General features: G+C 41.2%; 1 protein-coding gene across 1 annotated transcript in view; it reads right to left on the bottom strand.

Annotated features, from left to right (window-relative positions):
* ADAMTS7 (ADAM metallopeptidase with thrombospondin type 1 motif 7) overlaps positions 1–26,632 on the bottom strand; it is a 159,599-nt gene that overhangs the window by 106,593 nt on the left and 26,374 nt on the right. Inside the window, exons 3-4 of the mRNA XM_031956764.1 lie at positions 11,255–11,450; positions 8,430–8,626 (exon numbers count right to left, since the gene is read on the bottom strand). Of these exons, the coding sequence (XP_031812624.1) occupies positions 8,430–8,626; positions 11,255–11,450 (393 nt within the window). The remainder of the gene's footprint in view (positions 1–8,429; positions 8,627–11,254; positions 11,451–26,632) is intronic.

The raw sequence follows: 26,632 nt of genomic DNA, 5'->3' as shown, positions 1-26,632 counted from the left end.
TGTACATTATCTCACTTGATCCTCAAAAAAGCACTAGGATGTAGACATTGAGGATATTATGATCCCCCCCCTTTTTTTACAGATAAGGAAAATGAGACTCAGTTATTTGTTCATGGTCACACACTGTGAGTTGATCTGAGTTTCAGAGAAACTGAGAAAGACTCATGTTCAGAATGGAGTGAGCACAGCTGGGAGAATGATTAATAAATTAGAAACAAAACTGTAAACACTAATACATTGTTGGTGGAACTGTGAATACATCCAACCATTCTGGAGAGCAATTTGGAACTTTGCTCAAAAAGTTATCAAACTGTGCATACCCTTTGATCCAGCAGTGTTACTACTGGGCTCATACCCCAAAGAGATACTAAAGAAGGGAAAGGTGCCTGTATGTGCAAGAATGTTTGTGGCAGCCCTGTTTGTAGTGGCTAGAAACTGGAAACTGAGTGGATGCCCATCACTTGGAGAATGGTTGGGTAAATTGTGGTATATGAATATTATGGAATATTATTGTTCTGTAAGAAATGACCAACAGGATGATTTCAGAAAGGCCTGGAGAGACTTACATGCTGATGCTGAGTGAAACGAGCAGGGCCAAGAGATCATTATAAACTTCAACAACAATACTGTATGATGACCAACTCTGATGGATGTGGCCATCTCCAGCAATGAGATGAACCCAATCATTTCCAAGGGAACAGTAATGAACTGAACCAGCTACGCCCAGTGAAAGAACTCTGGGAGATGACTAAAAACCATTACATTGAATTCCCAGTCCCTATATTTTTGCCCACCTGCATTTTTGATTTCCTTCACAGGCTAATTGTACAATATTTCAGAGTCTGATTCTTTTTGTACAGCAAAATAACGGTTTGGTTATGTATATTTATTGTGTATCTAATTTATATATTTCAATATATTTAACATCTACTGGTCATCCTGCCATCTGGGGGAGGGGTGGGGGGAAGGAGGGAAAAAATTGGAACAAGAGGTTTGGCAATTGTCAATGTTGTAAAGTTACCCATACATATAATCTGTAAATAAAAGGCTATTAAATAAAAAAGAAAGAAAGAAAGAAACAAAACCGTAAAGAAAAATAACTTAGAAAGGCTGCAGAAGGCTAATGAGTGCAATAACTAGTCGTGATTTCCAGAGGACCAGATACAGAATGACAGACAGGTGATGGACTCAAGATACAATGAGTTCAGACTATTTTTCCAAATACAGATAATGTGCAAATTTATTTTGCTTGTCTCAGCAATCTGTTGCCAAGTTTGATTTTTCTTTCCTTTTTTTTAAATAGGGTAGAGGGCAAGTGATGAAAGGAATAGGAGAATCAGAGATAGAATTCCCTCCTCCACAAAAAAAAAATCACTGAATTTAAAAATGAGCAAACCTGTGGTGTTTTAGAGCTTACAAGGTACTTTTCAAATACTAACTCAATTTATTCTCATAAAAACACTGAGAGGCAGGTGCTTTTATCACTCCCATTTTACAGAAGAGGAAACAACCATTACAGGGATCAGAGATAGGCAGGACAACTTTGAAAGTTATACTTTGAGTTATTTAATTTTAAAATGAAAGCAGGTTATATACAATTAGCCCAAGCTTTATATATAATCCTCTTTTTCTATTCATATGTACATACATGTTATAATTTTATTTGATATTTGTTAAGATGTTAAGTAAAAATTTTTTTAAAGGCTAAACTAACTTTTTACAAGGTCCCAGGTCAAATAAACCTTCTCTAAGTACCTCTTATTCTTAGGATCATTGGAGTAGAGATCGAGGCTGGAAGGACCTTAGAAGTCATGTAGCCCAATCTCATTTTGTTCAGTCGTGTCCAACTTTTTATGGCCCGATTTGGGATTTTTTTTTTTGGCAAAGATAATGGAGTAGTTTGCCATTTTTTTCTCCAGCTCATTCTACAGATGAAGAGACTGAGGCAAGCAGGGTTAAGTATCAACCCAGGTAATGAGTGCCTGAAGCCAGATTTGAACTCACAAAGATGAGTCCTTTTGATTCCTGGCCCACCCCTCTATTCACTATGGCTTAGTTGGCCCATTTTATAGGGGGGGAAACTGATGATTTTTCCAAGTTCACATAGGTAGTAATTGACAGAGACAATTTTGAGCCTCAGGCCAGGATGTGGGCATAAATGGGGGTGAATGATGGGAAAGAAAGGATTTCTGCTGAAGAAATCCTGGCTTTTTTCTAAATATTGGTGCAGATTTCCTCCTAGCATCCATTTGATTTTTCTCCATGCTCTCAAGCCAAGTCTGGTCTCTCCCAGATCATATTTATGTAATTTTTAAAAGTCTAAATGCATGATTTAACATTTACCCCAGTGAAATTTCATCTTGCTAATGTCGGTTCATCCTTCCAGCCTGTCAAGATCTTAGTGACTCTAGATCCTATCATTTCATGAATCAGGTCCCCTCCCAGCGCTGTGAATTCAACTCGCCTTAACCTTGGAAAGGTCTCGGAATTATTCTGGAAGAGGGAATGAGGAGCAAACCAGTCTCCCTTATCTGTTACGATTTTTTGAGTTCATGTGTCTTTACATCAGAGCAAACTGTTGCCAGAATGTTTCTTGTCTACAAAATGTAAGGGAGTTGCCTGAGGAGTTTGGCTTTGGTTTTCTCATCTGTAATTATAATGGCCATTGATAAAGCTTACAAAGTGCTTTCTCTACATTATTTCACCTGATTCTCAAAACAACAACAACAACAACAAAAAACCCTAGGATGAAGACACTGAAGATATTATAATTCCCTCCCCACCACCCACCACCCTTTTTTTTCCCCACAAATAAGGAAAATAAGAATCAGAGTTACTTGTTCATGGCCAAGCTCTGAGTTAATCTGATCTAGAAAGAGTACTGCAGAGAGCCAGCTCTGGGGCTGGAAGGACGTCGGAGATAGAATTCCATGGTTTCCCAAATCTCTTCCAGCTCTGGAAACTATGTTCCCTCTCCAGACCTCAGTTCCTCCCTAACTAAGATAGATTGGAAGATCCTAACTGAGATATATTGGAAGACCCCATAGAAGAGGATTGGACTGGATTTCTTTTACTGATCTACACTGACAATCTATTTTCCACACAGGTGCCTAAATGATCTTTTTAATGAACAGGTCTAACATTCTACCTAACCCACGCAAAACTTTTTTATGGCTCTCTATTACCAATGGGATAAAATTAGCCCCCTCCCCAAATAATCTGGCTCCAACCTACCTCATTCATCTTATTTCACATAATTTTCTTTCATACTCTGTATCTTTTAGTCCAGCTTTCCCCCAATTTCTTTTTCTATACATTCTAATGCAGGCTGTCTCTCCCCCCGGTCCTTGAGCTGGAACGTTCTCTCTCCTCATCTCCAAACCCCAGATCCTCCTCTTCCCTGTGGGCCAGCGTAGACAGCAACACCCAGAATCATGGAATTGTAGAAGCCTTCCCTCATCTGCTTCCCCCAAATGAAAGCGAGCTCTCCCTCCCATCGGCAATGTTCTTGGAGAAATTGATCTGAGTGTCTTCTCTGTCCCCACACATGCTACCATGTCTACGGCTCACCTGGAAGACGGCATATCCCAGCTCCCTCAATGAAAGAAAACCTCCTTTAGGGCAGACTCAAAGCAGCTTCCTTCAAGATTTGGCTCCAAAATCACATTCTGCTGGAGTCCCTCCTTTTCCCCCGTACTTCCGGTGCCTAAGTCTCTATGACTTTCCATCTATTCAGGAGAAATCTTGTACGCAACGGGTTGTTTACAGGTCATCTCTCCTGTTAGAATATACTCTCTGTGAAGACAGGGGCTACTTTTTTGCCTTTCTTTGTTTCCCCATTGCTTAACACAATGCCTGGTACATAGTAGGTCCTTTAAAAATGCACATTGATTGTCTGATTGATAATCATTGGGGAAAGGCTTAGAATTATGATTTTACCAGTAAGTGGATGTCCCAAGTGAAGAAACTCTATCAATACAAGTTAGTATTTTCTCCTCAGATTTTAGAACGGCCTGGAGCAGGAACATCAAAAATATGCCATGTTTAGCCCACAGCACTCCTGAGTCAGATTAAAAAGTAGTCCCTATTTTATTTTAATTTATTAAGAGATTAAGTTTTTTTTTTTTTAATGGAAATAGATGTAGTTTTCTAAGTAATTACGTGGACTGCAAGGATCTATATTTATGGTCTAGTGGCACCGTTTCTATTTGAATTTGACATCTCTGGCCTATTAAGCCCTACATATGATAGGCAGGGCTCAAATCTGGGTTTTCCTAACATTGAAGCCATCTGTCTACCTACTAGATCATATGCTTTATAAAATATTTCTTAATTAATTCATAATTTTAAAATAATTAATTAGTAATATATTAATATTCAAATAATAATGTAAATAAAGAAATATTTATTAATCAATTGAAATCATCTGACTCAAGCGGTATCTAGCATCTCCTATTTTGTGGGAGACCTAACTCAGAAAAAGCAGTCAAGGGGGGGCTTAAATGACAGGAAGTCTTCAGCAGGTCTAATCCCTCCCCTAGGAAAAGGGTGGGGTTTGCAGATTGGGCAGAGATCTACCAAGCAAATTTGCTCCTGACATTTAAAAATGTGAAGCCAGGTCTAGGGAGTCTAAATGCCAATTAGATTCCAATTAGTTTTTCCATTAGCATCAAAGGGAAGATTAAGCAGAAAGGGGAGCCAGTCGGATTCACACAATAGACTTATAATGAGTGGCTAATTTGGTTAGGACTGATTAGGCAATGATGGTATCCACAGAGGCATCCCTGAGAGAAGCTGGTAGGGACCGGTCCCAGACCAGAGGCTTATGCATTTGTTCCCTCACCTACAGCTAACAGTTAAAGCAGAGTATTATCCACACAAGACAATTAGCTACAGCCAGTGAGTTCAGTGGTTAGAGCCAAACATCTTGCAGTCCTGAGTCATATCCAGCCAGGGCTGGATACAAGATAGAAATGTCAGCTGCCAAAAGGACCATTTGGAGGCTCACCATCAATAAAAGCCCTCCTTTGGTTTACCTGGGACAACTTCCATGCTGTTGGCAAGCATCTTTTTCCCATATGTGACAGACACCTCAATAAGTGACCGTCAGCGAGAGGATGTCATTCTCCTTGACCCCAGAAAGGAAAACTAGGAACAACACAACAGGAACCCACTGTAGACAGACAGAATGGGGGTCCATAGAAAGACAAGCTTGCTGACAATGAGGGCTGCCCCAAAGTAGACTGGGTCAAGCGGCCCAGTCTTTCAGTAACACAGAGGGACTTCACACTAGATGGGCATTGAGATCCCTTTCACTTTGGGGATTCTTTGAATCTATGGGAAAGTGAAGTAGACTTAAAGAATATTAGAGCTGGACGAGAGTTTAAAGGTCAGTCAGGATCAGAGCAAGAGTTTAAACTGGCAGCAGAAGCATTTACTCCTCAGAAATCAGCAAATGTGGCAAATCAAGATTTTATTTATTTGTTTCTTTATTTTTGCTGAGCAGCTATACACAGTGTTAGTAACATAGATTAAAATGAAAAGTGCATTTTAGTATCCCTTTTTTGGGAGGGGGGGGAACTGATCATTAAACATTTTACAAGCATACTTTTGATTTCAGACCAGACCTGCAAAAGCAATGATCAGAGGACCTGGGGCAGAAATGTATTCTGATACTGACTGAGTATGATCTTGGATTTATTCTCTCTGAATCTGCTTCCCTATTATAAAATGAGGGGGGTTGGGCAGGGGTCCTCAAACTACACGCCCACAGGCCAGATGCTGCAGCTGAGGCCGTTTATTCCCTTCACCCAGGGCTATGAAGTTTCTTTATTTAAAGGTCCACAAAACAAAGTTTTTGTTTTTACTACAATCCAGTCCTCCAACAGTCTGAGAGACAGTGAACTGGCCCCCTGTTTAAAAAGTTTGAGGACCCCTGGTAACCAATCTTTCTAAAAATCCTTTCCAGTTACTGATCTGAGTTTTATGACTCTCATGAGATTTTACTAAACTGTGTGTGCAATGGAGTCATTCACTTGAGTGCCTACTGTGTGCAGAGCTCTGTGGGTCCAAGGGCTGTCGTTGCCAGACTAATGAATCTGGGAATAAGGAGCCATTTTTGAGCAGGGAGAAGGCATTGAATTAATTGATATGGGATGGGTTGGAAACATGGGAAAGGGATGGAATGAGGAAATCAGTTAGGAAGCTGTTGCAATATTCCAAGCAAGAGGTCAAGTCTAGAGAAGGGATCATGACTCAATATTCCCATGTCCTGGGGCAGAAAGACAGCATTGGAAGTTAATGGACCTGGGTTCAAATCCTGAGTCTTCTAGTAACTAGTCAGTGACAGTTTCCTTCTCTGTAAAACTCAAAAACTCTAAATCCTGTGATCTTCTAATACGTGGAGAGGAAGATGGCAGATGAACTGCCCTCTCTATTTAAAATGTAAATGAACAGAGCTCTTGGGATTTGGGGGAAGCTAAAAGCTAAAAAGCTCTTGGGATTTGGGGGAACCCCTCGAAGATTTGGGCTGAGTTTTGTCTCCCTAGTTATAGAGTGAAAACTTGAGGGTGGGGACTGTCTCCTGTGACCCTGTAACTTCCCCCAGCCTCAGCACTTAGTTCATTTTATAGATAAGGAAAATGAGGGGTAGAAAGATTAAATAATCCACCCTAGATCAGACAGCCTGTAAGAATTTGAGCTAAAATTTAAACCCAGGCCTTTTGCCCAGGAATCCAGGTCTCTTTCCGCTACCCCCTGCGATGGAGTTGGCCCTGGATTTAAGTGGGCACGTCTGGAGGTGTCTCCAACTGTGCTTGCTGCCAAAAGGAGGGGGAAGGGGTTGTTTTTCTTGTATAAGAGATGGCGCCGGGGGCCCCCCCCGGACCCACGGCCAGGAGTGGGAAGGGGGAGTCAGGCGGCAATCAGCTAGAGAAACAAGCCAGGTAATTACCCAGCTCGAGTCCAAACCCTGCGGCAGCGGCTGCCAGTTAATCCTGGGCAGTTATATGGAAAAACAACATGTGTGGTAGAAAGAAAGGCTGAGAGAGGGGAAATGTGTGGGGATGGCTCTCTACCACAGCCCAGGCCACTTTATGCCAACAGTTTCTCTGGGAAGGAGAAGAAGCAGAGCCAGTCCCCATTTGGTGGATGAGAACATCGAGATCCAAAACAGGGAGGGTTGACTTGGCCACAGGGAGTTGGTAGCTAAGCTGGGAATAGAATCCAGGCCCCCAAGTTCAGGCCCCCAAGGCTGGTCTTTAGCACCCCAGTACATTTTATAGTAAATCTGAGGTCACCTCCACAAAGGCAGCTCTTGGGAAGGAAATTCCGTCTAACCAACTGGCAACTTAGTTTTAAGAGATAGAGATATCAGGACAGCTGGGGGCTCTATCAGTGGATAGAGCACCAGCCCTGAAGTCAGCAGGACCTGAGTTCAAGTCACCTCATTAATCAGGGACTCAATTTTTTCCAGCTTAAAATGCCCTCACTCTTCTCTCTGGACTCCCTTGGGCTCCTGGAAGGCGGGAAGTATGCCTTATATATGCAGTACGGATCTCTTACAACACCTATGACAAGGCCTTTTACAAAGTGGGTGCTCAATAAATGCTTCCTGAATGATGGAAAAATAACCATCAGAGTCCACCAAAAGTTAATCTTTTATGGCTTCCCAGTGTCTACACAGTAAAGTCTAAACTATTGACCTTGGCATTCAAGACCCTAGACAAGACCCCACTTCATAAAATCAGTTTACCATGAGGGAAATTAAACTCATAGACATTAAATGATTTGCCCATGTTGATATAGGACTTGACTCCCCTTCCAGCATTCTTTCCCCTGTACTGTCTTTCTACCAGGATTTCTATTTTCTTTCATATGATTCCCCTTTCCACTCCCTAGCATACAGAAGGCATTTAATAAATGCTTACTGATTGGTTGTTTACATTCTAATTCTTTGCCAAGTCAGCCTGCTCTCCATGTCGCCCTCTTCTCCCCTACTGGTGCCCCCCATGCTTGGAAATGGCTCTATCCCATTCCCATGTCTATATGGTCAAGTTCTTTTAAGACCTCCTCTTCCATGAGATCTTCCCTGCCCCCACCATAGGGAACAGTGACGGCTACTGCCCACCATTACTGTTTTGTGGTTCTTCCTTGGGCTGTTTCTTTTTCCTCCTTTCACTCTCCTTCTGCCAGAATCATCACCATATAAATCTTTACCTTCCAAGACTTCCTCCTCAGGTAGCCAGGTTGTATACTCTACTCTTTGTCCCCTGACATCAAACCCGGAGTCCCATATACAAACAGTGCTCAATAATTGGCTTTTTTAAAAAACTGAATGAACATATCATAAAGAGGCACTGATGGGATAGACTAGAAAGCTTATACGCTCCAGCCAGGAAGCAAACATGGAACCCAGAGCCCTGACTCACCATGTTCATCACTGTCAACACATAGTTCTCCACATGGTCCCAGCCATGGTACTCCACCATCTTGGTATCCGCCACCACCAGGGTCTCCACCCACTTCTCCTTGCTGATGGAGCGCTGCTGCAGCCGCCGCCTCCGCTGCTGCTTCTGCTCCCACCTTTCCCTCCTCTTCTCTGACTTCCCCTGGATCTCAGGAGATTCTGGGGGGGAGGGGGTGAGAGAGACAGACAGACAGACAGAGACAAAGAGACTGAGTCAGTATATCTTCTGGGAAGAAAGGGATGAAGCCTTTCCTGGGAAGTCATTGCCTCCTAAAAATCTGTCAGTTGGAGACCTTTTGGTCTCCACCCTTAACTAGACCAGTTCTTGGACAAAGATAGTCCCACCTTTATTTAAAAAAAACACTTCCCAGTTTGATAGAATGAACCCCCCCACTGGAAGAGCCTTTGGAACCCAAGGGTCACTTCTGGGTTTTAAAATCCCTTTTGTTGTCTCCTGGTTTAGAAGCAACCCTTTCTAACATGGCTGCTCAGATAAAGGCGAAGGTGAAAAGGGCCTGTGAAGTGTAGGGAACTCTCAGCATGGACATTCTCTCCCTCCCCTGCCTAGGATGTCACAAAGTCACCTTATGTGACTGTAGAGAAGTGCCAGGGAGTTGCCGGCATCAGTTACAAGTTGAATGACGTGCCCAGAGTCGCACAACTGGGAACCATTTTTTGTGCTTGGTCGTTTTTAGGAGCGTCTGATTCTTCATGGCTCCATTTAGACTTTTCTTGGTAGAAATCCTGTAGTGGTTGGTCGTTTCCTTCTCCAGTTCATTTTACAGATGAGGAAACTGAGGTAAAGGGGGTTAAGTGACTTGCCAAGAGTCATACAGCTAGTAAGCATCTGAAGCCAGATTTGAACTCATAAAGTTGAGTATTTCTAACAGTACTCAATTTCCTCATCTGTAAAATGGGAATAAGAATAGATCTCACAGGCATAAATGAGAAAATTTATATAAAGCACTAGGCAAACTTCAGCAAAATGCAATGATTATCTGAGGCCTCAGAGACTTATTCACTGTATGGATACAGGCAAGCCGCTTACCCTCTCTAGGGCTCATCTTCCACATTTATAAAATGGGCATAATGATAAATATGGCAATACGGTTAGAAGTTCTAAACATTACTTGCTATCTAGGGGAAGGGAAAGGAGGGGAGGGAAAGAAAAAAATTGGAACAGAAGATTTTGTAAAAGTGAATGTTGAAAATTATCTTTGGATGTATTTGGAAAAATACAAAGCTATTATTATTTTTAAAAAAACCCAAAAATTTCTTTTAAAATGGGTATAATAACATTTAGAGAAGGTTTATACACTATATGCCACTGGTGCGTTGCCCAGGGCCAGGAAGCAGAGAAGTCCGTAGCCAGCCTTCCAACTCCCCACGAGTGTTTTTTCCAGGAGCTTCAGGGCTGCTTACAGGGATGCAGACAGAGAACTACTGGTAGTCCTTCCCACCCCATCCCTCCTGCTCTTCCATCTCCATGGCAACCAGTCTCCCAGCTGGGCTAAAAGATGCTCCCTGACCTGCTGCCCTCTGCCTCTCCTCCTCTTTCCAGGAGATTTGCTGTGGCACAAAGCCCCCCCCCCCTCTTACTGACCTGCACTGACCTTAGGAGAGATCTTCCTCCAGGTATAAACCAGAGAGTTGGGGAATCCAAATCAAACACCTGAGGATTCAGGGCTGTAGGCCAGCTGGCTCCCTAAGGAAATCAACCCCCCAACAGCACCTTGGAGTTGGAGGGAGCAACTGGTGACCTAGTTCAACTGCTCCACAGGGAAACTGAGGCTCCTAGAAATGTTTGCCTAAGATCCTATAACCCTCTGGGGCACGACCCAGGAAGAATGAAGGTGCTGGTCTCAGTGACTCAGTGGTCCCTCCATCTAAATCTGTGAGTGGGGTGACTAGGTGGTGTGGTGGATAGAGCTCAGAACTTGGAGACCTGAGCTGAAATCCTGCCTCAGACCCTCGTAGTAAATCACTTAACCTTTCTGTACCTCAGTTTCCTTATCAGTAAAATGAGGAAAATAATGGCACTTGCCACCTAGGTTTGTTGTGAAGATCAAATGAGTCAGCAATAATTAATATAAATGCTAGCTATTGCTATTCTTGTGATTATGATAATTTTCATCATCCTATGAGACTCTTCCTGACAACTGCTTTATCCAGAAAGAAAGGGATTCATGGGATGGAGAGCCCCCACCCTCTCTTTCTCCAGACAAGGACCAGAGATGGGACACAGGTGTCCTACAAGCTTGTGGTCTCAGGGTCCCCTCCCCAGCCCGGAGCATGGCACCCTCTCCCAGCACTTCTCCTGGCACTAGCACCTGACGCCTGTGTGATTCCTGAGGGCACTAAGGCCTCGATTGCCAGGGCTACTCCCAGTCCGAGGCTGGGAGGAAGAGCACATCAAGGTGAGGGAGAGGCGAACTGTGTGGAGCTTCTGACCCAGGTCTGACCCACTGAGGTGGCTGGCTCACACACAGATTGGGAACGGAGCCTCCATCTGGAAGTCATCAAACCCTTAATAAAGAAGGCATTTTTCCTGTGGTCTCCCAGTCTTCCCCTTTGGCCAAAGCAAATAAGTGAGCCACCAGTAAGTGCCGGGCACATTTTGTTTGGAAGGGAAAGAAGGAAAGTCACTAGGCATTTATTAAGTGCTTACTGTGTGCCAGTCACTGTGTTAAGTGCGGGGGGACAAAGAAAGGTCAGAGATGGTCCCCAACCTCACGAAGCTTCTGTTTCCAGAGTGGTCCCCCCTGTATAATGAGAAACAAAAGGTACCTTTGATGCCGCATGTGCCCAGGATCCTGGGGAGGGGGGTTCCTGTATGAACCTTGGATCCTGTTCTCCATTCTTCCTGGTGTTCTGGTGTCTGTCGCTTGTAAACCACGTGAGGCTGCGCCACCCCAGCCCTGGGCTTAACTCCGTCCAGTGGCTCGATGAAATAGTCTTCGTTGGAGAGCTGGAACACACCTTTCTGGGACGGGGGCGGGATGGACAAGAAAACATCACTGCTATGTGTCAATGACAGCCCCCAATGGGAATGATCAGCTGAGAGAACACAGTCCCCATCACCCACAAAAGCAAGACCAAACATTCAAGGTCTCCTCCAGTCTGTTTGACCACTTTCTCCCGCCTCATCTCCCAATCCCCATGGAAACCCTCATCTCCGCTCAAACTTATCTCTTCCCTGTCCCCAAGCTCATTCTTGCCTCCCTGCTGTCCCTCAGGCCTTTCCCGGGGTCCATGCAACCTGTTCCAGACTCTCCCCTTTGTCAAGGCCCAACATAAGATCTGCTTCCTCCCGGAAGCCTTTTCTGGCCAATTCCTCCCCTCTCTGAGCATCTATCTAGTATTCATAATCTTTTCAAGCCTCTTATATTACTTCTTATCTCATGGCTCTGTACACCAAGTCTCATTTCCTCAACTATACTGTAAGCTTCTGAGGGCAGGGAGTGCATGTTAAAGTTCTCCTAAGCTAGGGACAGTTTGCATTACTTTGGATGGCAAGCCCTGTGGAGAAAACCTTAAGAAGAAGATCTAACAACTAACATATATATATATATATATATATATATATATATATATATATATATATATATATATATATTTATCAATATAATGTATAAACTAATGAAAATAACTAGTATTTGTGTAGAAGGTTAGAATTTGCAAAACATTTTACAAAAATCATCTCCTTTTATTTTTACAGCAATATATAAATCAATGATAATAACTAGCACTTGTGTAGAAGGTTAGAGTTTGCAAAACAGTTTACAAAAATCATCTTTTATTTTCACAGCAATATATAAATCAATGATAATAACTAGCATGTATGCCGAAAGTTAGAGTTTGCGAAATATTTTACAAAATCATCTCACAGCAATTCTAGAGGTATGTCTATTATTATCTCCATTTTACAGAGGAGAAAACTGAAGCTGAGAATGTCTAAGTGACTTTTCCAGAGTCACACTGCTAAATAAACACCTGAAGAAGGCTTTAAACTCAGTTTTTTTTGACACCAAAAATTCAGTCTGATCACTTTCTCCCACTTCATCTCCCAATCCCGATAGGCATCCTCAGTTCTACTCAAACTTCTCTCTTCCCTGTCCCCAAGCTCATTCTCGCCTCCATGCTGACAGTTCTACCTCCCTATAAATACTCTATTGGGACAGCTGACACCAGAGAGCCTTTAAACCAATTTTTTGAGGCAATGTAAGGTAGACAACTGCCCTTCTGCCACCCTTCTACATAGGGGGTAACAAGCCTTTTCAGGTAGCTCTTCTCCTAAGGACACGTGTGTATCAGAAGAGGAGGCAGTCACCTGCTCTGGCTGCTCAGGAATGCTTCTCTATGAGGATATTCTGGACAGCTTTCCACTTTGGGCTTTGCCATCCCTTGCCTGGGAACAGGGACCCCATATCAGTACCCAGGGAGAATGACAATGGGTGTCTGAGGTTGGCTGCTCTCAGAGTGGGGGTGATTGAGGAATACAGGTGATGAAGGGCGTTCCCACCACCTATGAAGAACCAGAGCTCCCACCAATCCATGTCCAACATGGAGTCATGTATACCTGCTTTTGTAGATCATCTCCACTTAACCCTCTCTTATATTTTGTTTGTACACAATCGTTTGCATGCTGTGTCTTTCATTAGATTGAGAATCCTTGAGAGCAGGACCTAATTTTTGCATTTCTTGTTTTCCCAGGGCCTGCATGTAGTAGGTGCTTAATCAAAAGCTTATTGACTATTAGAAAGACTTTTGGAAAGATCAGTCTTGTTCTGCATGGCAACAAAAGGCAGATCAAAGAGAAGCAAGTGAAGTAGAAAAGAAGCAAATTTAAATCTGACCTCAGGAAAGACTTCCTCTAACAACGAGAGATCTTCAAGACTATAACAAGGAAGGTCAGGTCACGAGACAGAGTAGGGCCCTACCTCATGGGAGGCTTCAAGGAAAGGCTGGTGGCCACTTCCTTCAGACTCAGAGAAGATTTCTGTTTCAGGTATGGATGGCCTGACCTCCGGGGTTCCAACCGACTCCAAGAGTCTGAGAATCTGAACGATCTGGGAATCTATAAGACCTTACTCCAAGCTTGTTGCTGACTCAGTTTCCATATCTGAAACTGGGCTAAGGAATTTGGTCAACCAAGAAATGTTGCTAATCCTAAGAAGTAAGCTCTAAAATCACCAGACCAAAATCCTCAGTTGTTAATTCAAAAATAAACATGCAGGCTCATTTTTATCTCATTTGCATGTCTTCAAATGTCACCATGAACAGAAATCCCACCCATCCTACCCAGATAAAAACCCTCTCCCTTATCAGTTTTCCCCTTCTTTCCTCCCTCTGCCAAGCAGTGGTTGAATGTGTAGAGCTGCTCTGGAGAAATGCCAGTTGGGTTCTGCCCACTGTCTTGCTATGGGACACAGACCCTTCTTAGAGTTTTTCCAATGGATTCTGAGTGGGCAGGAGCTCGAGTCAAGAGGGCAAGTTTGGACTCTTTGTTAATTTAGTTCTCTTCTCTTCCCCCAACCTAGGCCCTGTGAGACGTCAATGGAATTGTCGACCCTTCCTGACTTCTTCCTAAATGTGGGTTATAGCCAAAAGCTCTAGGCAGACTCCACTCGCTGACCCTTCCATCCTCCACTTGGCTCTTTCCTCTTTGGAGTATGGCATTTCCCTGCTTCTGTTCTCATCTCTACTGGAGTAGGAAGAATAACACTGGCCTGCGCACAGACTGGCCTTGTCCCCAGACTCTCTTCTTTGGTTCTGATGAATCATTTCAAAGGCAGTGTTCCCCACTCTATGGTGCCTTCACATACCACCAGGAGTAGACAGGGAACAATTGTGTTCCCTTTGTTCTAAAAGGTTCCCATGACCCCAAACTCATCTATAAGAGACCACACAATATAGAGAAGCCCTTCTATAGCAAAACTTCTAAAACTGTGGATTGTGATCTCACAGGGAATCAAGTAACTGAATGGAGGGGTCATGAAAAATTGAGCAACAGTAAAACTAGGTATCAAATATTCCACAAGACTTAATTCACTATGTAAAAATAAACAAGTACATTCATCTCATTAATATGCAAATCTGGTTCCATCTTTAATAAGTGATAAAATTATGTATGTGTGTACATACACACCAAAGAAATGTTTTAAAACAAATTTCTTTATGATTTATTATCAGTAAATGTTTGATTTGTATACCTATTTTATATACCTATATACCCAGGATCACATAAAAATTTCTCAGGCAAAAAGGGGCTATGAATGGGAAAAGTTTAAGAAGCCCCACTCTCCAACATCAATAAACATTGATTAACTGCAAGCCAGGAGCTGTGTATTACTGATAAGTGGAACTCTGGCCTTTCCTTGATCACCTCCCAGGGACACAAGTCTATATTCAGTGTACTAAGATATTTTACAATTCTGACATTCTGAGTTCTATTTTCTAAGCTGCTTTTTAGCATTGATGTTCCAAGTTCTATCCCCTAAGTTTGCTCCATTTTGACATTCTCCCTTCCATGTTCTAAGGGTCTCCAACTCTAACTGTTCACATTATACAGTTCTATACTTTGATCTCACAGCCAGAAAAATAGGGACAGATGTAGAAAATGTTGTTATGGTTATAATTGATTCTGATCTTGTGAAATATTCATTATTACCCAGCTCTTTAGTGTAGTCCAAGCCTAACTCTTCAAGAAGCTTCTAATACAGCCCAGTGAGCAAGAATTTTCTGTAATGGGCTGAAGCTGCCTCAGATTCACCACACCCTTGAGCCTCACTTAAGTCTCCATGTCCTGTGGGGATATGGTCATTAATCTCTTCATTGTCTTCCTCCTTTATCTCAGGCTTCCCCATTTGGCCATTTCTAGAGCTTTTGTCCTTTTTTCTAGGAATCACAGGGTTTTTTTAAGGCCAACTGTATTATATTGTATAAATAGAATGCCTCCATGGAAATTGAATGAGGACTGTTTACATTGTAATGTGCGGAGACCTGTTGCCCAATTAATGTCCAATTATCTCGAGAGATTTGCTCTTCCTCTAGGAACCAAGGGGAGGTGCGTTTTAATGTACCCAGAAGTCTAGCTGTCTGTTCCCAAGTTATAAGTAGCCCTTGGTCTTCTATCAGCTTAAGCATGCTTTCTATAGCACCATTCCTGGGTGTGGTTGAAGAGGTTGGGGTGGGGGATGGGGAATCTTTAACTAGCATCTGTCCCATTTCAACCAAAAAAAGGTTACTAGTTTAGTCTTTAAGAAAATAAGTTCCCTGTTTGTCTATTATACTCACCCAAGTTCCTGGTCATTGGAGACTTCTTCAGTGAAAGTAGGGTCCTTGGTCAAGTTGCTCCTGTACTATATCTAATAAGGCCTGAATTTTATCGCTACTTAAAGACCACTGTTCTATCCACACTGGTGTATCAGTTTTTCCATTGGATAGGAACAGGTGAAAGTGTTGGCAGGCCTTCAACAGCAGCCCTGCTTAAAAAACCGAAGTACTCATTTTTAACCCTAATTGCTGTAAAATATCTCTTCCCCACAAATTGATGGGGATTTTTTTCAACTATAAAAGAAGTAAAAACTCCTGTTTTGCCTTCAAAAGTCCATCTCGGGGCAGCACTAATTTCAGCTGCTATTGATCCTCCTACGCCAGACATGTAGGTGTCTGCTTTAATCTTTGGCCAGTGACTAGGCCAATTGGCACCTCTAATGACTGTACGATCTGCACCTGTGTCTACCAATCCTTCTAATGGTAGGCCATTTATATAGATTGTGAGCATAGGTCGTTCAGCTGTTACAGCTGCTGTCCAGTATATTCCTGGATTTTGTGGTCTGGAGTCAGAATCTGGGTAACTATCACCAGGTTGCTTATTAGGATTCTGTATCAGTAAACCTGATGCTACTACTTCTCCTGGGTGATAAGTCACACATTGTCTACTTGTATTAGTGACTGGGATATTATCTACACATTCCCCAGTTTTCCACATCAGTGTGTAGATGGACACCGTTTTGTACATACAAAAAGGAGGTGAAATGGTCAAGCCTACTGTGCTTGGAGGCAAAGGATCCATAGGCTGAAGAGGAACAGATTTCACCTTTCCAGGGGGTATCTCAATTGTCTCAGCTGCATACAACTCTATTCTCCCTAATTGTAATCCCTTTCTCCCATCAGGTTGCTTCCTGGCTGATTGTGTAATCCCTTTCTCCCATCATATGGCTTCCTGGCTGATTGGTTATGTCTGGGTATTAGACTTCTAGGCACTCTCTGGGTGCACCATTGGCTGTCATCATGCCCCAAGTGTTTTTTCCCTGGGGCCCTGGGGCTGGGCCCCTCATCCCATTTCCCTGAACTTGTCTACATTCTGAGGCCCAATGGAAGCTGTTGGATTTTGGACATGGGGTATTGGATCTTGTTCTCCTACCCTGTTTTCTCACTCTGTCTCTATACCAACATTGAGCTTTCAGATGCCCTACTTTACCACACTGAAAGCATTGACAAGTCTCTCTGAAAGTCCCTTGCCAGAAGGGACCCTGTCTTCCCATGTTGGGATCTTGGGAAGTCTGCATCATAGTCTGGCTATAAAAGGCATTTATGCCCACTGTGGCACAGCATCTTATGAACTCCTTTAAAGGAGCATCCTTGTGTAGTCCTAGTATAATTCTTCTGCAAACCTCATTAGCATTTTCCTTAGCAAGTTACCTTATCAAAATGTCTGTTGCTCCATTTTCACCATTAGTTCTTGTGATAGCAGTCTGCAAACGTCCCACAAAGTCAGCAAAGAGTTCATTTGGCCTTTGTGTTATTTTTGTGTAGGCCTCACCCTTGTCATCTTTATTGTGGAGCGAAGCCCATGTTTGATAGCATTAGCAGCAATTTGCTCATATGCTGCTATGGAATAATTAATCTGTACTGTGACATTTGCATACGAATCTACACCTGTTAGTAGGTCACAGGGAGGATTGCAGCATGAACTGCATTTTGACTATTTTTTTGGGCTTATATCCTACAGAGCTCACTATATTCAGAAAGCCACAACAGTTTTGTCCAGGTTCTAGGCATATCCTTGCTATAGATTTCCAGTCATTAGGGGTCAAGATTTCAAAAGCCAAATTCTATAATAACATCTTAACATAAGCTGATTTTAAGCGAGCAGTACAATTATCTGGGATAAGACCTGACAAGATATACACCTTTTATACCAATACACAAATTAATGTGTGCTGTGAGACCATCCCAGAGTGGCAAATTTTATTAGCCATGGCTCCAAATTTTACACATGGGTCTCCATTAAAGATAACCAGACTATTACATAATTGGCAATGGATCCTTGAAGAAAAAGTTTCTAAAGTTCCTCTTAAAGGACCAATTATCTTCACAGATGCATCCAAACATAATATTTGTGCTGTATACTCTCATGATTTAACTATAAAGAGAGTAGTCAGAACTCCTTTTCAGTCCACTCAGCAGAATGAATTGTATGCGATCATTCTAGCTCTTACTTATTATCCAGGAGACATAAATATAATATCTGATTCAGCCTATTCAGTAGATGTTGTACAAAGAATTGCCACAGCCCAAATAAAATTTGTAGTCTCTAATATATATCCGCTCTTTAAGAAACTTCAAGAGCAAGTGAGAAAGCATCCAGGTAAGATTTATATCTTGCATGTCCACTCTCATAGTGGACTTCCAGGTCCCATTTTGATGGTAATTTAAAGGCAGGAAGCCTTCTAACTATGTTGATCAATACTCCTTTATTCCAAGAAACCCAGGCATCTCATTCTAAATATCATCAGGCTGCTCGAGCTTTACATTTACAATTTGGAATAACAAGAGAGGAAGCTAGGGGCATAGTAAAAGCCTGTCCAGCTTGCCTTGCTTTCCACGCTCCTACACTGCCTCCAGGGAAGAACTCTCATGGTTTGAGACCCAGTGAAATCTGGCAAATGGATGTGACCCATTATAAATCTTTTGGTCATCTGTCTTTTATCCACATTGTGGTAGACAGCTTTTCAGGATTCACTTTTGCAATACCAGCAGCAAAAGAGACAGTCCAAGTGGTCACTGAATTCCTTATATAAGCATTTGCAATTATGGGTGTGCCACAAGCAATAAAAACAGACAATGGTCCTGCATATACCTCCAAACATTTTGCACACTTTTGTGCACAGTATAAGATTTTACACACCACTGGCATACCTTTTAATCCTCAAGGATAGGCAATAGTAGAGAGGAGAAACAGAGACATTAAGACGCTCCTCCAAAAACAAAAGAAAGGGGGAAGTAACCCTAGAGAACTTCTAAATCTAACCCTTTAGACTATTAACTTCTTGATTTTTGACAAAGATGCACTGGCTCCGGCAGACAGGTTTTATAACCCACTGGAAGGGCAGTGTCCACTGCGAGCAGCTCCACTATCTTTAGATAATCGCCAGGTGATGTGGAGAGACCCAGAAAGTGGTGAATGGAAGGGACCAGATAGGCTAACTGCTTTGGGGAGAGGGTTTGCTTGTATCTCTACAGGTGGAGAAGGAATCAGATGGGGGCCAATGAGCCGTATTCACCTTGTCCATTGCAGAGAGACAGAGCAGACCCTTGAAATGAAGGAGAAGACCCAAGAAATATCGGGTGGTTCTGTTGCTGATTGTGCTCACCATTGAAAGAGCATGGCAGTTATGGCGTTTGACTCATGAACATCAAATATTGTTGGACTTCAAAACCCTCAGGAATAGTTGGATTCTCTGAGACATGCTAAGATTGTTGTAGAACTTGAAAACCCTCAGGAATCATTGGATTCTCTGAGACATGCTAAGATTGTTGGAGGACTTGAAAACCCTCAGGAATCATTGGATTCTCTGAGACATGCTAAGATTGTTGTAGGACTTGAAAACCCTCAGGAATCATTGGATTCTCTGAGACATAAGATTGTTGTAGGACTTTAAAACCCTCAGGAATCATTGGATTTTCTGAGAAATGATAAGACTATTACAGGACTTCAAAATCTGCTGTAATCATTGGGTTCCCTAACACATAAAAAGACTTTTGCAGGACTTCAAAAACTTGGGGGAGATCATTGAATTCCCTGACATGTGAAGCAATGGACAATAGATTGGTTTTGGAGTATCTCTTGGCTGCTGAAGAAGGCGTATGTGTGACTGTTTACATACCCCCATTCTAGGACTTCTGGCGATCTTTTACAACACCATGTTGATTTATATTGTTTGCTATTCCGCTACTTGCGTGTACAATTCATGTTTGTTAAACCACATCGAGCCTGCACTGACTGAGGGGAGGGTCATCACTAATAGCATCTGCATTATTGCTATGTGCTTGTGTAATACCTCCCATGCTGATGGGTTTGTGCATAATAAGACCCTTCAGCCCAGAAACCCGCTAGCAACCCCCATTTCCCTTTGGTGCTTTTCATCTCCCTTCCTGAGATGTCAGGAAGGGTGTAATCATCTCCTTTGTAGTGCTTTCACCTCCCTTCCTGAGAAGTCAGGGAGGTCGTGATCACCTCCTTTTCGGTGCTTGCACCTCCTTTCCTGAGAAGTCAGGGAGGGTGTGATCACCTCCTCTTGGGGGCTCTGACCTCCCTGAGGAGTCAGGGATGGCATGATCACCTGTGTTATAAAACAAAAGAAAGCGGGAGATGTAATGGGCTGAAGCTTGAGTTGATGCACTGAGGTCCCAAGCACGTGAGGCTAAATAGTAATTGGACCATACTCTATTAATATATATGCTTGAAGAAAAATGGCCCCTGCCCACTCTTTGTGCAAGTCCTGATATGTTGTATAGGAAATGACGATTTTGGTGGGTAGAGGCAGAGGGGCGGAGAGAAGCGGAGAGAGACTGCTGGCTGTCTTTTGGTCTGGCTGGTTTCTTGACTCAGTTGCACACATTGCGATCATGAACCCCCCTTCACCTCCGATCCTTCTTCACTTCTACTGAGAATAAAAAGTGAAGATTTTCCCTTAACCTGAATTCCTGACTCCGGCTGATTTTAAAATATGTGGTCATCACACTTTTCCAATGGACGCATGCTACAAAGAGAAATGCAGAAACACTAGGAAAGCTCCCCAGAGCTTCACTGCTCAGCCACACAGGGGTTCTCAATACGATTCTCTATTTCTCCTAACCTTTCAGAAAACAAATACTTTATCCAACAAAAAATAATGGCTAGCCTGATACCAGACACCAGCCCAGTCCTTCTTAGCTGCTGCCTATGGGTAGCCTTTGAATAGAAGAGAGCCCAGTACCCTGTCTGAGGCTTCTAACAGCAGCTGCTGCCTTCCTGTCCTGCAGATGAGATCAACTGCCTTGCTTTTTTGATGTCGTCAATATCCAATACAAATGAATAATTCACTCAAAATACTGAGTCAAAGAAAGGCCAAAATAATAAATACATTCTTTTCAGATCATGATGCAATAAAAATTATATGTAATAAAGGACCAAGGAAAAGTAGACCAAAAATTAATTGCCTACTAAATAATCTAATCCTAAAGAATGAGTGAGTGAAACAAGTCATAGAAATAAGCAATAATTTAATCCAAGAGAATGATAATAAAGAGAAAACATACCAAAATTTAAGAGATGCAGCCAAAGAAGTTCTTAGGGAAAATTTTATATCTCTAGATGCTTAGATGAATAAAATAGAGAAAGAGAAGATCAATGAATTGGACATGCAACTAAAAAGGATAGAAAAAGAATAAATTAAAGATTCCCAATTAAATAGCAAATTAAAAATTCTAAAACTCAAAGGAGAGATTAATACAATTGAAAATAAGAAAACTATTTAACTAATAAAATTAAGAGTTGGTTTTATGAAAAAACCAACCAGTTGGTTAATTTGAAAAAAGAAAACAAAATTGCCAGTATCAAAAATGAAAAGGGTGAACTTACCACCAATGAAGAGGAAATTAAAGCAATAATTACCAGGAAGGCTCAACACAGAGAAAGAAAATTTTAGGCCAATTTCCCTAATGAATATCGATGCAAAAATTTCAAATAAAATATTAGCAAAGACATTGTAGAAATTTATCACAGGATAATACGCCAGACCAAGTAGGATTTATATCAGGAATGTGGGACTAATTCAATAATCAGGAAAACTATAAGATCAGGGATGAAAGAAAGTTGGCTATTATCACCACCACTCTTCAATATTATAATAAAAATGTTAGCTTTAGCAATAAAAGAAGAAAAAGAAATTCAAAGAATTAGAATAGGTAACAAAGAAACAAAACTACCCCTCTTTGAAGATGATATGATGTGGAGAGAATCCTAGAGAATCAACTAAAAAACTATCAGAAATACCTTTAGCAAAGTTGCATGATATAAAACAAACCCACACAAATCATTGTCATTTCTATATGCTACCAACAAAGTCCAGCAATAAGAGATAGAATGAAAAATCCCATTGAAAATAACTGTAGGTAATATAAAATATTTGGATAGGATGTAGTGGATGACCTTGGAATTTTCAATGTCTCACCAAACTCTAACCCCATCATAGAGCCTATTTCAGCCACCTTTATGGCCACTGAGACAAATTGTTCTCGTCATTGATTCTACTGGGAAAGTCTTCACATGCTTGGATTAGACACTCCCTCACTCAACCTGTCGGTTACTCTCAACCTAGATCAGCCCATCTGCTAAAATGGTATACCAAAATGTGACCACTATGCATTTGTTAGCTTCTTGGAGCCCACAAGACAATATGATCAAAATATTTTATGAAGAGATATTTCTGATGGTTTTTGAACACAGAAGTCAGGTCATTTATTTATATCTGTATTCATGAGAAGAACTTCTGGGCCATCTTAAAAACTAGGTATTTATTAAGAGCTTCCTATAGGTCAGGTATTGTGATATGTGCTAGAGATATGAAGATGAAATAGTCCCTCCCCTCATGAAGCTTTTTTTTTTGTCTTCTGGTTTCATTTAGGCTAAGAAAGTCAACATATAGACTCACTGAATTGGGGAAAAGAAATGGTACTTTTAGAGTATCAAGTGAGTAAGATAATGTTTGTGGGTAAGTCTAAGAACTCTGTGATCCTTCACATTGTATTCCCCCTTTGCCGCCATTCAGTCAACATCTCCATGGAAGAACTAAAGACTATTTTGTATTTTTATCTAATCCAGAACTTGCTAGGATCCCACAATACACTATCCAGGGCTGCCCTCTTGAATGTTCACAAGAATGGCACAAATCAAGAAGGCCCAGAAGGCAACAATGGAAGAAACAGCCACTAAAAAGAAACCATGAATACACCAAGTGCCAGCTGCAAATGATCTGGTACCAGATGAATTTATCCTAAATTGAACTCAAATTATCATCAGTCTCTTAAATCCAAGATGATGAAAAGCCAGGAATCTAAAGACTGATGGTGCCTCCCAGGTACTGTCTGAAAATTGCAGACCATGTCTTCCAGCTCAGCCGTGCACCTTTTCCCCATCATTAGCTTTGCTACCAGCCAAATGGCAGGCAATCTAATTGGGTGACAAGAGAAAATTGCAAGAAGTCTCCTGCTGGGACATCAGCAAATAATTGAGTTTGAATAAGGGATGAATTGTAAGGTAGGGGTCTGGAAACAGACACAAGACATTTGGAAACAGGTTTTCTAGGGTACCACTGGCAGGAAAAAAAATGGCTTTTCTCATAGTTTCACTTCTAAAAGTTCAAAAAGCAAATGATAGTCTGAATCATTCCACTCTTCTTTTATAAGAGACTAACCAAGACTTCCCCTAAAATCCTCACTTATTGAGAAATGGCACATCATGGTAGAAAGAACCTTGGATTTGGAGTTAGAGGGTATGGGCTTTGGTCCTCATCCTGAAAATGACCAACTATGTGACAACATTATACAAGTCCTGTCAACAATCCACCTTATTTTCTTCACCAGTACTATGGGGATAATAAAGGCTTTTTGAATTTAATTTTGTATAGATGAAAGAGTAGGTAGCTAGGTCAATAATTATTGATGTTTCCTCAGCTCTTTTTTAAAATATTTACAAGATTGGAGATTTCCCCCTCCCCCCCCCCATATACACACACAACTTCCTCTCTTTGGATAACTGGTATACAGCTCCCACAATTGTATTACCTCCAGCACAGACCACCTTTATATATTCGTGGTCTAATTCAGCTGCTTTTCCTGTCTTTGTTCTCTCTAGTGACATTTTTACCTTTTCTATAAGCACAGAGGACTTTGAGGTTACAGTTTAGGTGGAATGTTTTCATCAACCTTAGAGAAAAACAATCCTTTGAAATGATTTTTCCAAATCTTATAAATATTTTTTTTGTATTTCTCCTTTACTTTTCATCGTTAACGTCCTTGGAATGACATTGCTTAGTTTGATAGCTTGCTAAGTTTTCTTTAAACTGCTTTCACTCTCTACTGCTTCTCTCTGCTTTATGAGACAATCCTATTAGAGAGCTAGTGATATAATAGAGAGAATGCTGGACCTGGAGTCAGGAAGCTACTTCCTAGCTGTGGATCCTGGGCAAGTCAATTAACCTCTGCCTGCCATAGTTTGCTCCTCTGTTAAAAATGGGTATAATAATAGCATCTATTTTCTAAGAAGATTAGAGAATCAAATGAAATAGCATTTGTAAAGTGCTTTCAAAACATAAAATTCTCTCTATTATTAATTGTCCATTGGGTTTCATTATAAGATTTTATTCAACTGTGTGTGTTTATGGCTATATTTAAATTGTAGTGCTATCAGAAAACTGCAAACTTCTTTGAGTGACTTCAGGCTTCCTATGAAAGCAAAGCGCCATCTTTTCAATGCTAACATTTAACCAGTGTTACAATACATCAACAAGACAACACACCAGATATGCCTCTGAAGATAAGAAGAAGAGCCACAAGAAAATGCAACAGAGAGATCCAAGGTGAATGGGAGCTAGGGGTGACATACAATGAGGACCTCCAAAAAAGAAAAGAAATAAAAACCATCATCAAGGCATTGTATGTGGCTCTCTCTCCATTTGGCAAGTAAATCAAATGTCTGCTGATTAAAGTATTTTTTGATAAAGATACAAAGGTATTCTCCTTGTTGTGGTGATTAATTTATGCTGATTAAACATCTGGATAAAATTTTTATAATAAGGCTGATGTCATTTATGAGGGTCACTTGTATGCAAATCAAGGGCATCTTTGACAAGGGTATTAGAAGAGAACAACAGATGTTCATGATTGATATTCAATAGTAGACCATGGCTTTACCATTTCACAACTAACTGAAAGTTGAAAAGAATATGGGATGTTTTTGTGATTACTGTTTGTTATGAAAACAACTTGATTCAACAGGGGAAAAGATGTCACCTTATAGACTCTTTCACAAGGGATATCTCAACCATATGCAAAAAATCATTAGAATTCCTTGGAAGAGAGCAACAAAAACAATTTTGTCCAATGACCCTCTGATTAATAAACTTTAAGTGAGATATAAAAGAGAAAGACGTGCTCACTGAAGGTATTTGTTACAGTGATGAAGGAGATCCAGCACAGTGATAAGGTCCCTACATGCTTCTTTTTTGTTGGAGAAAGGGGTGACACTATGCTAGTCACATCAAGCTCTTAGAATTTTCAGAACCTCTTAGAAGTCAGCTACAGTTACTCAAAAGTTTCTGGTTGGTCCATTCACATAGGGAAGACAAAGCAAATGAATAATATCTGTTGACCAGATTTCAACATGCATTTGGTCCGCTTATTGGTCCTGCTGTTATTCAGTTATATTCAACTCTTCATTGATCCCATACAGAGTATCCTTGGCCAGGATATTAAAGTGGCTTGCCATTTCCTTTTCCAAGGAATTAAGGTATTAAATAGAGGTTAAATGACTTGCCTAGGGTCACACAGCTAGTGAGTATCTGAGGCCAGATTTGAATTCAGGTCTTCCTGATTCCAGGGCCAGTGCTCTGTGCCTTCTAACTGCCTATTAGACAGTCTAGAGTATTTATCTATTGCTATGTCTACATGTGATAAACCATAGAGATGGGAAATTGTCTGAGCCCAGAGTTGAACTTGAGGAGGAGAGCAGAATGGATTGCTTTCAGAAAACTACAAATCTTCTTAAGTGACATCAAACTTCCTCTGAAAGCAAACAATCCAAACAATGCAACCAATTATCAATCTACATAATGGCACAAATCTTTTCAATGCTAATGTTACCATATATCAGTGAGATGTGGAACCATGCCTCTGAAGATCTACAGATGAGTAGTATACAAAAAGGATTGGAGAGTCCCATGGTGTATATGAGTGGGCTACAACACATAACCAATATAGAACTCCAAAGGAGGAAAAAATCATCAAGACATTATATAATAGGAAGGGATGATGGCCCAGTCATGTGGCAAGAATGAGAGGTGCCAAGGGGTTAGCCTGAGAGCTTCATGAGAATCCTATGATAAGAGGAGATGTTGAGGAGAACCTCCAGGATGCTGAATGAATTCCCTAGGGTGAACTTTTGGTAGAACATAAGCAAGAGTCACACAAAATGGGCAACCATGAATGGACTGTGATCTGAATTGCTAGAGAGAATTCCCAAAACAATGAGATCATGAAATCATTTGCGTCTCTGAAAGTTGGACTGAATAGGAATGTTATGAATACCCTGTCCATCACAGGCTCTTTAAGAGCCAAGTGTTTTGTAAACGTCTCTGGGCTGCAATCTCATCTGTAAAATGAGAAAATGGGATCAGATGATCTGTACCATCTTTTCTGACCCATAAAATCCTGTGATCCTTAAATAGGTTCTTAGGAAACCATAAAATGCCAAATAAAAAGGAGTCGCTATAGTTATTATAAATAAATATTAGAAGCAACACTGGCATCAGTAAAGATGTTTTTGTAAATGTCTTATGCTATTTTGTCAATTAGAATTATACTAAAGAAAAGGCAAAATGAACTCTTTTTCTCCTGTATCTCAAAGACCATGGGGCCTTTCCATCTGACTTTTAGTCGAAACTTCTATACATGTTATCTCTCCTTATTAGAATGCGAGTTCTCTGAAAGCAGCCATTGTCTTATTTTTTTATTTACATTCTCAGTGTTTGGCACTGTGGTTCATAGGAAGCTTCATAAATGACTTCCTTATATATCCTGATGTATCCCTTTATCAGTATCATTATGGAGAGGTATCTG

The sequence above is a fragment of the Sarcophilus harrisii genome, chromosome 2 (assembly GCF_902635505.1).
Source record: "Sarcophilus harrisii chromosome 2, mSarHar1.11, whole genome shotgun sequence".
Lineage (NCBI taxonomy): Eukaryota > Metazoa > Chordata > Mammalia > Dasyuromorphia > Dasyuridae > Sarcophilus > Sarcophilus harrisii.
Note: the sequence above shows the minus strand (reverse complement) of the source record. Positions and strands in the feature narration are given on the sequence as shown.